This window comes from Epinephelus lanceolatus, chromosome 7, assembly GCF_041903045.1.
Source record: "Epinephelus lanceolatus isolate andai-2023 chromosome 7, ASM4190304v1, whole genome shotgun sequence".
Classification (NCBI taxonomy): domain Eukaryota; kingdom Metazoa; phylum Chordata; class Actinopteri; order Perciformes; family Serranidae; genus Epinephelus; species Epinephelus lanceolatus.
The window spans coordinates 34,651,542-34,667,449 of NC_135740.1; the positions used below are offsets into that span (position 1 = coordinate 34,651,542).

General features: G+C 38.9%; 2 protein-coding genes across 2 annotated transcripts; both read right to left on the reverse strand.

The window, feature by feature from the left end:
• Positions 1-486: 486 nt before the first annotated feature.
• LOC117255248 (uncharacterized) lies at positions 487-9,099 on the reverse strand. The gene is made up of 12 exons (XM_078169646.1): positions 8,980-9,099; positions 8,556-8,883; positions 8,073-8,426; positions 7,471-7,614; positions 7,314-7,357; positions 7,072-7,223; positions 3,865-3,959; positions 3,442-3,768; positions 2,967-3,320; positions 2,172-2,309; positions 2,008-2,066; positions 487-1,917 (listed from the first exon to the last, which is right to left on the reverse strand). Exons 2-12 carry the CDS (start codon positions 8,776-8,778, stop codon positions 1,765-1,767), a joined length of 2,043 nt encoding a protein of 680 aa, XP_078025772.1. The 5' UTR covers positions 8,779-8,883; positions 8,980-9,099; the 3' UTR covers positions 487-1,764.
• Positions 9,100-11,669: 2,570 nt separating this feature from the next.
• LOC117259293 (ribonuclease-like) lies at positions 11,670-12,874 on the reverse strand. The gene is made up of 3 exons (XM_078169487.1): positions 12,791-12,874; positions 12,649-12,709; positions 11,670-12,150 (listed from the first exon to the last, which is right to left on the reverse strand). The coding sequence occupies exon 3, from the start codon at positions 12,139-12,141 to the stop codon at positions 11,719-11,721; it is 423 nt and encodes a 140-aa protein (XP_078025613.1). The 5' UTR covers positions 12,142-12,150; positions 12,649-12,709; positions 12,791-12,874; the 3' UTR covers positions 11,670-11,718.
• Between the last annotated feature and the right edge of the window lie 3,034 nt (positions 12,875-15,908).

Genomic DNA, 15,908 nt, shown 5'->3' on the forward strand with positions numbered 1-15,908 from the left:
CCGTTTTTCTGTGTGTCAGATTTAAAATACTCTATGTGTTTAATAGTTTTAAACCATAGAGACCATAGACAGTAGAGAATAGTTGTTTTCATATGTTTAACAATCACCAAAGATAAAATGGTGGTAAATTAGCAATTGGAGTCAACCAGTACATTCCAATATTTTCTTAAATGTTTCTAAAAACTCTTGAAATATAGTTATATTTCCAGTACCATGAATCCTCATAAAATGTACTCACATATTTGTTAAATCTACACCAAACAGTTATCTCAACTATGATTCATGGAATCATCTTACCTTGACTATTAAAAGTTTTACATTTCTTATGTTTAAACTGAACATTTCTTTAACTTCATACTCTACATACAATCTATTGAAAGACTTGAGACTGTAGCTCTATACACTATAACTTGATTCTTTAATCCTGTTTGTTAGTTATTCATCCAAGAATGTTCTCATTTTGCTTTTTGTAACAGAGGAAGCTTTAATATAAAATTTCCACTTAATAGCTTAAAGTTTTTACTCACATTTAACACTGACCTTGCCAAAAAAAAAAAAAAAAACATCAGTAGGCCTATCATAGATCCATTACATCAACATTGATCTAAACTATAAGATAAAACAGAAATAAAATAAAAGTCAAAAGCTATAAAGATCTGGTCTACATGTGCTGTAAGAGAAAACATTTGCCACATAACATGCTGCTATTATCTCCCACATGGAAGACAATTCAAGGATTAAACAAACATCAGTTAGGACCTTTGTGTTCATTTACCGTAGCAATCTGCAGGCACCTCATCATAATCCTAATCACAATGCATCAGCATTTTTGATCACTGTATTATTGTCCTCAACGTGTGACTACTTTCTACTTTGCTAAAACACAGCATACTCTATTGGATGTGAACCATAATTAAACAGATTAATTTGCTTGCATACAGTCTGGTTCTTTTCCAGGTTTCTCTTCCATTCAACTTAATAGAAGCCAAAATGCTTCCATACCCTGGCTTTTATAACAGAGAGTGACATTCAGATTGTATCCACACTATTTATGCTGGCTTAGTGTCCACTGTTTACAAACTGTAATATTTCACCAGAAATATGAAATTACTATGTTGTATTGAATGGGAAATAGTCTGCAGCCTTTTTATTTTAAAAAGTTAACTGCATTAAGTAATTAATTAATTGATTAAAGAATTAATTAATATGAAAACACCTTACAGTCTCCTGTCTGTATGAGAGTAACAAAATAAGGGGACAGTGGCTTGCTCCCATGTGTTGTTTTAACATCTCCAGCGGCAGAGAGAAGCCTCTCCGCTGCACATTAGCTCCAGGAAAAGCCAAGATGCTGAAGGGGCCGGGCGGAGGAGTTTTATATGTGCAATGCTGCAGCATGTGTTGGTCAGCAAGTCTTGTTTGTTTACATGCTGATCGCTGCTCTGCTCCATTACCGCTCTGTGTGATGATTTAGAAAGAATTCACAATATACTTCACGTTTGCCTCGCAAATATAATTATTTAGACATTAAACAAACTTGCAACCACTGCCTTCTGTGAAGGTTAATTGCACATTAACTCTAGCGTGTCTGCATTGTAGACTGTCTGGCTCCTGCACTGCTCTTGTGGTAGAGCTCTGCCTCTTTCATTCCATTAACATTACGTTATTAATAAACATTTAGATAATCAATTGAAATTTGTAAATTGATGCCGAATTGTCCACATCTGCATTGTGATGCATCTGAGAATCGACTATTTTCTCCCACCCCTAGTGTACGTGTCGCTGTTCCTTTTTTAAGACCCTGACATCAGTGTAGATGCTCTCTTCCTCGACTGCAGTGGCATCTTTCTGTTTACTCCTGCCACTCGGATTCACTCTGGTGAAATTTGCCACCGAATAAACCAATGAGTCTTCATCTGTCTGTAGAAATAGAAGGCAAAGCATTATCAGCTGGGAGCTGTCAACAGAAATGTACAAATTATAAAAAACAGAATCTTTAAAATGACTTACCTGCTGACTTTGTTGATCATCTGTGGTTGTTGCAGCATTTGTTTGCAGGACAGGAGCAGCTGGATTATAACAGGACAAACCATGAATAACATGCAGCATGTAAGGATTCACAGGATTTCATTTTATTTTGAAAATGAATGATAGAATGAAGTGAGTTTTATTACCATTACAACAATCGCACTTCTTTGACTTGATGGTGTAAATCAGAAAGGCTATAACAAACAAACTTATAGCCAAAGCAGCACACGACAGACACAGAACTGTTTTGACTGTGTGACAATCACCAGGCGACATGTTGGAGGCTGAAATATTAAGAACAAAAACAAATCGCAAAGTTAACAAGGGTTAAAAGTGTGGCATTAAAGGCTCTCGAAGTCTTCCTAAGCTTGAAAAGTTTTTGTCACACACAGCAAACATCTCCTCACGATCCGCTAGCTACATGTCCTCTGAATATGCTGTGAAAAAGTCTGGTCTCTGTAGGCAGCCCAGGCTCCACAAATGGCAACAAAAACATTTTGGTCCAGGCAGTGCGAAACCAGCAAAAGCAAGCACACACACATGAACGCGGTGCCCATGTCTCACGGTCTCGTGCAAGCGCGCACATGTGAACGTGGTGCCCAGAGAGGCAGTTAGAGCTACCGGCTACAATGAGGCTAAAAATAGAGTTCAAACGATGTTTTTCCAAACAACTTTTTATGTCGGGGCTTCAGGACACTTGGATCACTATGTACGAGCAGTGTGGAGATTTTTTGTGGTTTCAATTATGTGTTTTTGGACGTTTGAATCTGGGGCACCATAAGCCTAAGTTTTGTTGCTACCTCCTCTCCCTTTAGATCTCTTACAGTGTTGTGAGGACTCTAAAACTTCACTTGCCTTTAATCTTTAATGCTTCCTCTTGGTAAGATTGTACGTATCATATATTGACTTTTAATAGATTAAATATGCAAAATGGTTGTTACCTTGAATGTCCAGTTTTGTACCATTTCCAAATAATATCTCTCCACATGTGGCCACAGCACAGTAATAAGTCCCAGCATCAGAGGAGCTGATGTTCTTAGAGAAGCTGTAGACACATTTCTGTGGAGATCCACCGTCAGGACTCTTCTCACACTCAACACTGTTTCCATGAGTGTAAAAGACGTTGGGATGAGATTCATGAGATCCAGCTTTGAACCAGAACACACTGTGATCTCCTGGACATGATTTGTTATATGAGTCAGAGAGGACTGAACACTGCAGAGTCACTGAGTCTCCTGGATGGACTGGATCAGATGGTAGGTCTTGAGTGACGGCACTGATATCAGGTTCTGGTCCTGGGAAATGACAATATTTTCGTATTTCGTAGAATGTGTGTTAAGTAGTCAACTGCTTATTCAAGATAATTGTTCCAAACTGAAGTTGGAAAGTGAATGTAGTGTATACTGCTTCACTTACCTCTGACTCTCAGTAAGGTTTTATTCAGAAATGTCGTCTTTAGTTCAACCACTTGTTGGCAGTAGTAACATGCAGCATCACTCAGCTCTGTTTGGGTAATATGTAGAACAAATACTCCAGGCTCCTGTTTGGTTGTAATGCGAGGGGTCTTATTAACAACTGCACTATCAAAAGTATAAGTTGCTCCTAAGATTTCAGGGAAGTTTCCAGGTACAACTCTCATCCAAAGTAAGACACCTGCTAATCCAGACTGGCGGCTACATGTCAGAGTCACATCTTCTCCAACACAAACAGTCTTTGTCACAAAGCCTTGGTCCTCTGAGCATCCTGACGAACAAATTCAATATGATATATTTACCATAAGACGGTGCCAATAACTGAAACATAACAGAAGTGAAACTGAATTTTTTTATGCATACTTACGCCCGATTGTGAGCACGAGAGCTGCACAAAATATGATCAGCATTTTAAGGCAAATCCACTTCAGACAGCTGTTCATTGGGGTCGAACTGCAGGATGATTAATGTTAATGTGACTCATTTGGCAGGAAACTGTGAAATGGGAGGGAGAAGTTCCAAAACAATCTGATTGGTCTGTCATGTTGGTTTGCAGCGTACCACCACAGTGAAAATGTTCTCAACCAATGTCTAGGTACATGACAACCCCAGCAGTGTGGTTTTGACATTGTGTGTCATGAAAACACATGAATCATGGCTATAATTAGCAAACACAGATGTGTGGTATGAAAAAAAAAAACAAAAGCAAAATTTTAATCCTCTCACTAGAAGATAACTTTAACCTGAATAGCCATTCATTTTAAGTCAAGTTATTAGCAGAAGAACTTCTGCTGTTACTCTTTTCTGTGGTATAAATGTCCAGATAAATATCACCCCTAAAAACGTTATCAAAAACAATTAATAAATATGTTTCCATGTGGTGTCATGATGTGTGTGTTTTCATTTTTGGTTTTCTCAATGTTCCTAAACACTGTCAAAGTACACAGAGACCAAATAACCCACTGAAATCTGATATTACTGAGACTTCACACACTTCTGATGCACCTCAGAGCTTAACACAACACAACCAGCCTGTCATGTCAATTAATAAGTTTCATTTCAACACAAAAGGAAACTGAAACTGTGTCCTCCCTCAGAGTAGAAGGTAGGACAGACATTCTGAAACACAGAGAATGAGCTTTATATTAATTATGAGACAGGTTACATCATGAAGACTTGCCAATTTGTTGGTTGTGCACTGAAGGTCAAACAAGTTTAAAGTTTAGACTCAGAGCACAGTGGCAGGGTGAGAAATCCAAGCGGCCCACAATATTCAAGTTAGGCTGAAAATGTGTCAACGAGATCTGACTGGAACTGAAACACTGTAAATCTGTAGTTTTGAGTTAATGTGAGGGCGTTGCCATCTTCATAAAAATACTAACGGCCCCAAGGTTCAGAACAAAGTCTGAGCAGGTAAAGAAAGGCTCGCACACTGCAGCGCTCCTCTTCAGTGCAAAGTCTGGACAAGGGTCTTAGTCCCTTTAGTTGGGACTAAATGTAAAATATTTAATACTCATGGTGAACATACAGGCTGCACAGTTTAACTCACAGAGGGGTGGAGTCAGTAAAATACATATTACTTATATACTCCATTAAATCAACTTCTTCTGCTTTATTTAATCATTTCCTGAGTAAATTGGTTATCTGTACTTGTATGTACAACTCTGCATCTCTATATTGATTGATAGCTACTTTTTGGCCTTCTGACTTGTGAGAATATCTGTGTATTCTTCTGTCAATGCAATATTAACACACAAACATCCCTCCGTCTTTACTCTGCTGCCATCTTCTGGCAGATTCATTCACAATCTAAATGTTGACTACTTTAGTTTTTGATTTCTGGGAAGCCTTGGCTCAAGTGGGCTGTGAACATGCCTATCATTTCAGTACATTTATGCTCAAATAATGGGAGTTGGGGATTTCTTTTTATTTCATTTTATTTAAAAGGACAACACACATTAATCAACATTTCTGTAAATGTGCCAGTTAGCCAGCTGACTATTTTCAACTGCTGTTCTTTGACATGATGTTTTGAAACCAATAAAAGGATAACATTCATTCATTCATTTTCCATAACCGCTTATTCTGTTTTTCTGGCTTCAAGAAATCCTCTTGCTGTGAGGCAACAATGCTAAACACCACACCACCGTGCCACCCAAAGGACAAAGACGGCATAAAGACATAAAGACAGCATTAACTACGGCAAACAGAAATTCTCAAGATAGAACATAAGCCCTGCAAGGCAACAAGCAACAGCAGAGCATCAGTACAATACAATAACACAACAACAAACAGCATGTCATATTAACTTGGGTGAGAGAGTCACACTGCAGCTATTCAACTATTTACACCCATCCCTTCAGTGCTTTATCATGGATCTCAATGAGTGCTGTGATTGGCTAGTAGTCATCACATTGACCCATCAAGGTTGGAGGCGTTTAGGGTTAGGGCAAGTAAGTCATGATTAGGACTAGTACTCGTCAAACTCTTATATTCTCTGAGTTCAAAGTGGTAAATTCACGAGGAAAAACAAATGTACTGCCAAAATGTCAGGTGACCTAGTGTAAGGATCAACTCAGTCCACAGAGGTAGTAAGACACGTTGGGGTCTGTCACAGGACTTTGTACAGGAGACTGGTGTTCGAGTCTCGTGTGAGTCAAAATTGGGTTATCATTTTTAGATTTTATTGACTTATTATTTTCAAATTTTAGGATATGTAAAGCTGCTGAATGTTAACTGTAAATAAACAAAGCAGCTGAATAAACCATTACTGATCATGTCATATTTTGACGTTGCAAGGGCACAAAGGAATATACAACTGCAGTGTAAATAGAATTGTTGGCTATGGAAACCTGGGTGCAAATAACATCTGCATTAAATATTTTGATTCTATTAGTGTTGTGAGATGCTGAAAAGTTTCTTTTTTTGGGGGACATTTAGTATGACAACATAATGAGAACCAACAGCTCAGTTTCCCTGTCAGTGTCTTAATATAGCAAACTGCACACTGTTGTGCTGTGGGTGCTGACCAATTCAGACTTAATTTAGTGACAGTTTTAGTCGAAGCTTGGATTGAGCACTACAAGTATCTGTCTTTCCATACCCCTGTTGACTCGGCAGTTCCTTTCTGGACACTGTGCTTTTACAGTGGTTCTGTGACTTCATATTGCTGCCACCTTTTGGCGGGAATCAGATGCTAAATTTAACAAATCCAAAATAAAGGCAGAAGGTTCATTTAGCCTCACGAATCAGTCGCAACTCGTCCATTGTAGAGTTTTCAAAGCAAGTGACAGGAGTAAATATAGGGCGACAAAAGTTTAGCTCAAAATGGCAGTGCTGCACGGCTCACAGCCAGCTGAAGCATTCCAATTTAAGCCAGTGCAATCAAACAGATTTGGATGCTGATGCCTGTTCCTAGTTAACATCGTTACCTCCTGTAACCTCATGTAACCTCCATGTTGATAGCCATGTTCAGGCAATCCTGGCGAAGCCTCTGAATCATCTCAATGTCCCATACAGCCCCTTTCAAAAGAGTAACATCATCTTTCACATATGGTACTAAGTGATCTCAAACAGTCCAGTTAACCTGCTAATCCAACCCAAAAGCCTTGACAGCTGCGTAGATCCTCTCTCTCTCTCCGCTGCCTTTGCAGCCCTCGTTCCACCACTGTCAGTTTTCATCACGGAGAAGACGACAGCAGAATAAGCCCATGTGTCTTCACCTGTCTGAGGAAATGTATCACAAATCATGTGAGATATGAGAGACACAAATACCAATAAAGAAGCATCATAACATTTTTGCTTAGTGGATCTTACCTTTAAATTCCTTTTTGCAAGATACTGCTGCAGGGAAACAGCAGCTATGATAAAAGAGAAAAAGTATTATGCACTTATTTACAACAGTTATGCTACAACACTAATGATGTTAGCATTTGCTAAATAACGTGTGATATAATGAGGTAACTTCCATTACCTTCATTATTGCAATAACCATACTTGTTCTTGATGACGTAAATGAGGACGGCTATAACAATCACACTTATAGCCAGGACAGCACACAGGAGGAGCAGAATTACTCTGTCCTCCAGTAAAACATCAATAGACCCTGAGCTGGCTCCTGAAACATTCAGAAGGAACACATAATGACATTAAGTAAAAATAAATGAACATATTTTACGTAATGAACATGTATTTGCTTGATCTTTTTGGGTTTTATACACATACATAAAAATGTCCTTTATAAACTTCGATCAAACTGACAATGTACAGCAAACCATTGTTCAAACCTGAAGAACTTTTTATCCTTTCCTTCCTATCATTGAGACAGGAAGAAACCAAATATCTTCTAAAATGATGGGATCCATTTCAGAGAAATGTGGGTAAAATGAAGCCTTAGACATTTACAACATTTCCATTTCATGCAGCAACAAAAACATGTCTTAGGTTAGAACAAGCTGATAGAGATATACAATATATTATGTTGTCAAACAGTGTGGACTAAGAGGGTTTTTCCAACCCTGGAACCATTTAAGGGGCATAAAGAAAGAAAACTGGGTCAACAGAATGATGAGTTACCTTCAATTTTCAGTTTTGTTCCATTTCCAAATAATATCTCTCCACATGTGGCCACAGCACAGTAATAAGTCCCGGCATCAGAGGAGCTGACGTTCTTAGAGAAGCTGTAGACACATTTCTGTGGAGAGTGAGCTTCAGGACTCTTCTCACACTCAACACTGTTTCCATGAGCATAAAAGACCCTGGGATGAGATTCATGAGATCCGGCTTTGAACCAAAACACACTGTGATCTCCTGGACATGTTTTGTTATCAGAGTCAGAGAGGACTGAACACTGCAGAGTCACTGAGTCTCCTGGACGGACTGGATCAGATGGTAGGTCTTGAGTGACGGCACTGATATCAGGTTCTGGTCCTGGGAAATGACACAATATTTTCGTAGAATGTTTGGTAAGTAGTCAACTGCTTATTCAAGGTAATTGTTCCAAACAGAAGTTGGAAACTGAATGTTTGCTATCAGCAAAGTGTATAATGCTTCACTTACCTCTGACTCTCAGTAAGGTTTTATTCAGAAATGCCATCTTTAGTTCAACCACTTGTTGGCAGTAGTAAAATGCAGCATCACTCAGTTCTGTTTGGGTAATATGTAGAACAAATGTTCCAGGCTCCTGTTTGGTTGTAATGCGAGGAGCCTTATTAACAATGGCAGAATCAAAAGTATAAGTTGCTCCTAAGATTTCAGGGAAGTTTCCAGCAACAACTCTCATCCAAAGTAAGACACCTGCTAATCCAGACTGGCGGCTTACATGTCAGAGTCACATCCTCTCCAACACAAACAGTTTTTGTCACAAAGCCTTGGTCCTCTGTGCATCCTGACGAACAAGTTGAATACGACACATTTACCATAAGACGGTGCCAATAACTGAAACATAACAGAAGTGAAACTGAATTTTTTTATGCATACTTACGCCCGATTGTGAACACGAGAGCTGTACAAAATATGATCAGCATTTTAAGGCAAATCCACTTCAGACAGCTGTTCATTGAGGTCGAACTGCAGGACGATTAATGTTAATGTGACTCATTTGGCAGGAAACAGTGAAATGGGAGGGAGAAGTTCCAAAACAATCTGATCGGTCTGTCATGTTGGTTTGCAGCGTACCACCACAGTGAAAATGTTCTAAACCAATGTCTAGGTACATGACAACCCCAGCAGTGTGGTTTTGACATTGTGTGTCATGAAAACACATGAATCATGGCTATAATTAGCAAACACAGATGTGTGGTATGAAAAAAACAAAAGCAATGTTTTAATCCTCTCGCTAGAAGATAACTTTAACCTGAATAGCCATTCATTTTAAGTCAAATTATTAGCAGAGGAACTTCTGCTGTTACTCTTTTCTGTGGTATAAATGTCCAGATAAATATCACCCGTAAAAATGTTATCAAAACAATTAATAAATATGTTTCCATGTGGTGTCATGATGTGTGTGTGTTGTCATTTTTGGTTTTCTCAATGTTCCTAAACACTGTCAAAGTACACAGAGACCAAATAACCCACTGAAATCTGATATTACTGAGACTTCACACTTCTGATGCACCTCAGAGCTTAACACAACACAACCAGCCTGTCATGTCAATTAATAAGTTTCATTTCAACACAAAAGAAAACTGAAACTGTGTCCTCCCTCAGAGTAGAAGGTAGGACAGACATTCTGAAACACAGAGAATGAGCTTTTTATTTATCATGAGTCAGGTTACATCATGAAGTTAGGTTGAAAATGTGTTGACAAGATCTGACTGGAACTGAAACATTGTAAATCTGTAGTTTTGAGTTAGTGTGAGGGCGTTGCCATCTTCATAAAAATACTAACTGCCCCAAGGTTCAGAACAAAGTCTGGACAAGAGACCTATTCCCTTTAGTTGGGACTAAATGTAAAATATTTAATACTCATGGTGAACATACAGGCTGCACAGTTTAACTCACAGAGGGCCAGCAACAGTGAAATACATATTAATTATGTACTTTATTAAATTAACTTCTGCTTTATTCAATAATTTACAAAGTAAACTGGTTTTTGTAGTTGCAGAGTAGCATCACATTTGTATGTACTGCTCAGCATCTCCATATTGACTTTGGTAGTTACTTTTTGGCCTCAGTATCCTTGACTTCAATATCTGTGTATCCTCTTTGTCAATGCAATATTAACACACAAACAACCCCCTCCTTCTTTATTCTGCTGCCATCTTCTGGCAGATTCATTCACACGTATAAAAATGTCTGTTGACTGCTTCAGTTTTTGATTTTGTGGAGGCCTTGGACCCAGTGGGCTGTAAACGTTCGTGTAATTTCAATATCATTAGACATTTATGCTTAGATAATGGGGCTTGGATTGAACACTACAAGTATTTGTCTTTCCATACCCCTGTTGACTCTGGTAGTTCCTTTCTGGACGTTGTGCTTTTACAGTGGTTCTGTGACTTCATATTGCTGCCACCTTTTGCTGGGAATCAGATGCTAAATTTAACAAACAGAGAATGAAGGCAGAAAGTTTATTCAGCTCATTTAAATGTTTGTTGATCATGCTTGACTTTCAATTACGGGGAAGTCATGAACCCAGTGGACTGTAAGCATTTCTCTAATGTCACATAACAAAATAATGATGCACTTTGGTGTTTACAGGTGAACCAGGCCCACTTTCAAAATTAATACATGTTATTCCTAATGGTTTAAGGCAGTCAAAAATATTAGCAAGCATGAACAACTCTCTCCAAAAAGTGCTAACTAAAAAACTAAAACTTAAACTTATGACGTCATAGTGTAAAGTCTGCAGCTGCTACAGGGATGGACCATCTCTGGAGTTGCGCCAGCAGCACACCCAACCACCTCCAAGCAGGTAGCAGTGCATCTAGCCAACCATGGCCAACACCTGACGACCTCCCTTTCCCCCCTCAAATAAGTGTGTTACAAGAATCAACTCATATCTTCGCAGTAGACCAAAGACGAAGACATTTTTAAAAGTCTTTGTGTGTGTGTTAAGTTCAACACTTTAGCTCCTAACTGAATCTCTGTGGCTTCAACTTTAGTTTCTCTCCTGCCGTTTGTACTTTCAGATATCTGCTTCATGTTCATTTTCAGCTGTATAGGAGTCATGATGAGTTACTGCTGGTGAAAACTCAACATTTTCTGTTTATAAGAAATAGGCAGGGACCTTCAGCTGTGAATTGGCTGCTGCTTTTAAACATCATCATTACAGGACAAGCCATCATCCAAAAACTTACTCCATAAGTCTACTTTATCTCAGGCTTCCCTCGCAAGATTTGTATATGAGAAAGAGATTAAACAGTCACATCAAAAAGACTCTGTATTGTGTGCCACGTGTCATGCAGGTGCATTTTACATGCAGAAGATAAAGGGGGCTAATTTCCATTTTTAAAACCACAATGCATGTGGATCTTATTGGTCATTACTGACAATGTCTCTGGTAAAGAGACTGGCCTTTACAGCCACTACTACAAAAAAGAATTAGCAGTGGCTTCTAGAAAAAGGTCAATGACCAATATTAACATTATTATTGATCTTGTTTCCAATGTTTATCAAACCTTACTGTCAATTATTACACATGACTATAAAAAAGACAAACAACTGTAAGCCGTCAAATGTATTTTATTTAACAGGAAACAAAGGCACACAGCAGCTGTTTGAATCAGTTTTCAAAGTGTACTATGTCTCCGTCAAAGTGCACAGGAAAGCCTTGCTCACATCTGATTGCAATTCTCCTGGTTCGTGCTTGACCGTTGTACTGACAGTGGGGGCGCCTGGCCCCTTGGTTTCTCAGTGTACAGACAACAATGTCGAAGGGTAGGAGGCTTCTGGTCATGACACCATATGGCTCTCCTGCTTGACCACAAATGGCTCTGACATGGTTAGTGGTGGCACGGATGAAGGTATTGGTCTCCTTACACAGATTGCTGTCGGTTTGGGTAATGCCTCTACTTTGTATCACCTGGTCACACCTGGTTTTACTCATCTGCCCATTGATATGCTGGTTTATGAACTTCCTGTAACGTGCATCCTGAGAGAGCGCAGTGGCAAAAAGCAGCAGCAGACAGGCAAACTGGACCCTCATGTTTCCCTGCTGAAGAAAATGTGGGAAAATGTTCTATTCGAGAATTTATGCCAACAAACAACTTTGCAACATAAGAGCTATCATTATTTTTTTCATATGCAAATGTGTACATTCTATGAGGCTGTGGGTGTAACTGGATACTCATACTGTGTATCCTCTTTGTATGCAAAACATAATAATAAGCATCTTTCTCAATGTTCAAGCTCCTTCAGAATTGTCATCTGCAGTGATATCAAATGATATTTTCTTAAAATTTGGGAACAGCTGAAATAAAATGTATGGACCCCTTAAGTTTCTTTAAAAAAACAGAATATATATATTGTGCTCACAAGATAATAACTGTGCACAAAATTGTGAAGAAAAACTTAACTCTAAGCTCTGTAAAAAATATCAGAGACCTACAGAAAAATCTATTAAACCAAAATACAACACAGCCATGAGCAAAATGCCCTATATAAATAAACTCTCATAAACAGCTGGATAATAGAGTAAGAACTCAAAACAGACCTTTAAAGTGTAACGTTGAACGGTTAACAGTTTCTTCCTTACTTCTGTCTAGTCCTTGCAGCTGAAACAGAATAAGAATTAATCGACGTTTTTTGTCAACAGGTTTCTCTTAAACATGATGTGTTATGAAAGGCATATTTACCTGTATCGTGAACACAGTGACATTGAAGTCTCTGCAAACTGCTGAATCATTTATAGGATTTGTTTTGAACTTTGATTTCTTGGCATAGCAACGCAGTGGGACGGGACATCGCAATGCAAGCATGTTAGTTTGTCAAAAAGGGGAAAAAGGTGCCTCAACTGTTTTGAGAAACAATTTCATTAAAGCATTAGCAACAACACAGCCTCTGGTGTTTGACCAAGTGGGTCAAACCTGCACACATGACAGGACAAGCAGCATAGTTTTTGACATCTCATTTGATGAAAGCATTCAATTGAAGACACGCAGGCCAGATCCCTAGGTCAGAGAAGTCGTCACTGACAATCATATTATATAAAAAGCAATGTTTTAACTGTCATTTTAACCTCGACGGACCCTCTTAAAACTCCACTGGTAATTGATATCATGTTATGCAGCAATGCCCCTCCAGACAGTCTAAATGAAAAAAAAAAAAAAATCTACTCCAAACTTTTGAAAAGCCATGCTGATCACCAAAAAAATAACTTTTTTTTTTTTTTTTAAACCAAAGTGTTCATTTTGAGATTTGTTCAAAAATCTGGGTGTAAATGGCTCCAGAAAAGGGCATTGTTGCAAGCGCAAAAAGACTTGAATTTACATTAGCTGTAAACCTACAGAGTGTGCGGTTTGATCCCCCAAGGACATACATTTTAAAAAAAATGCTTTTGAATGTTCAAGTGATATAGTTGCTAACTCCAGTAAACAAAGTAGTTTCGTTTTTCTGCAGTCATGGATATAACACTGAGGTTGCATGAACCACCTTTTATCTCCCATGTTGACCCTGGCAGTTAAAGGATAACTTTGGCATTTTTCAACCTGGAGCCATTTCCCCATATAAATCAATCAAAGAGATTGACGTGAACAACAATTTTTGAAATTGGTCCAGTATTGTGTGAGTAGGCAGCAGCTGGCAGCCGTGGGACAGGCTGCAATGGAAGCACACGGGGCAATTACACATCGTCACTATATGTCCATTAAAGTGGTTATTTTTGCCACAGAGCAGCTCAGATTGTTATTATGGGAGGCTGAAGTTTACCTTCACTTAGTCCGGTCTGTTTGTTATTGCCTTGTTAAGCTGAAGTCTTTATCTGAAATATCATGAGATGTCACTTGTTGCGAGGACAACAGTGGAAACGTGTGTGAGATCTGGAGAGAGTATAGTAATCAGAGTAGTTTACAGAAAACGTAGTTTAGTGTTATCTAAAGATATTCAGTGTCATTGATGATTTTTACCTGATTTCAGTAATGTGGATGAGACCTTTGGATTTGACCAAGTGATGGTGATCTGCACTCTACTGTGTGCACTTTTCTAGTTTAAAATTTAAGTGTATGCTGTGGCATTAAGATCTACCTTCAATGGATCTAAACACCTTAACTCAGATTATGGACAGGGTTGAACAGGGGTGTCCACATACTTTTGACCTTGCAGATCAGTGTCTGTTTTGCTATGGAAATACCAATTTACTGTACATTACCTATCTGTCCTGTGTGTTGCAAACAGTAGTTCCACAAAACAGACAGACAGACACACACACACACGTCATTAAAACCTCTCACATTTAATTTGTCTCTGGGCACTGAACAGCACTCTGTGTAGGTCATTAGCTGCTCTTAATGGCTCAGTATGTCTCTGATTAAAGAGTGTTTTCACACCTGATGATGACATCTGAACCTCTGCTGCACCACGGCAATCAGAGGTGTTAGAAAATAAAAGCTCCAAAATAAAAACATGATTCAATCTCCTCACATCAACTTATGATGCAATCATTGCTTAAGAATAAATCAAAAGTAAAGAAATGATGAAGTTGAGGACAAGTTTGCCATGACCTGTAAAGTTATGGTATCCAGGCACAGGAGGCTAGGAAGAGACACAAGGACGGAGGAGCCAAAGCTGCCAAACACCTTGGCTCCATGGCGTCAGCAGGTTTTCCCATATACTCATTTATTTGTGGCGGCCCGCCACAGTTAAAACATTTGTCGCCAAAGTTTGATTTTCTATTTTTGGAGCTGGACAGTTTCTTAGGAGCACTGCCACTGTTGGAATATATTTATATTTATATGGTTATTCATTGCTCCATACTCACAGAGCACAGAACATGCTCTGCACACAGAGAGAGCAAAATAACATCAGATGCAGTGAAAGTGGAACTTAACCGTTCATTGCGCTTACGTCCTAAAAGTTCCTCTGCAGTAGCTGCAATTATCGGTCATTGATCTGACCTGATCAGCTCGACTGACTAAATATCCACCCTTCGAATCAAAACTCCACAAACTGCTGCTGAGGGGAAAAAAAATGAACTGAAGAAATGAAGAAGACTTCTGCCTGTGCTACGTTACAGACCTGCAGAAAGCTCTAAATTTAGAGAAGGGACCCAGACTGAGACACTGTGACACACAGAAAGGAATAAAAAAAAAAACAGTTAACAGAAAGTGAACCCCCACCCCATAATTAGCATAATGAAAAGGACCCAAGGTTTCTATGACAGTATAACTGATGACAGTCAGATGTGTGCAGAAGATTGTCCTGTTTCACAATAAAATGAAATATTTGCATGTTTTGAGCAGGACAAACAGCATCTCAGAGTTATCAGACCTGTAACCACTCTGTGATTATGAGATATTAAATGCAAAAGTTCATGGCTGGATTATCTACTGGGTAAAATGTGGGGAGCCTCAGAACACAAGAAGCCCAGTTAAAGACTATGCACCACTGAAGCAAATATCAGCTACCATGAAGAGGGACTTTACTGTAGGTGTGTGCTGCTTCTTGAGGCGATAAAAGAGGGTCCCTGAGTCAGAATCTAGGCTACAAATCATTATCTCCACCAAGCCTGGAGGACTGTGGCGGCACACAGTATGTGGCGTATCAGAGGAGAAACGAGCCGTTCACATTTCTCTCTTTGTGGCAGGTAACGGCCCACAAACCTCACCGCACTTTAAGGACTGTTCTTTACTTACGAAGAGACTTGTCAGGGGAGGAGGGTGGCTGGTTGATTTTTATTTTATTTTGATCCCCCCTATATTAATCACTGATTGATGCTGTTTTTGAAGTATGAATAAGTCAATAAGTAATTTATTCCAT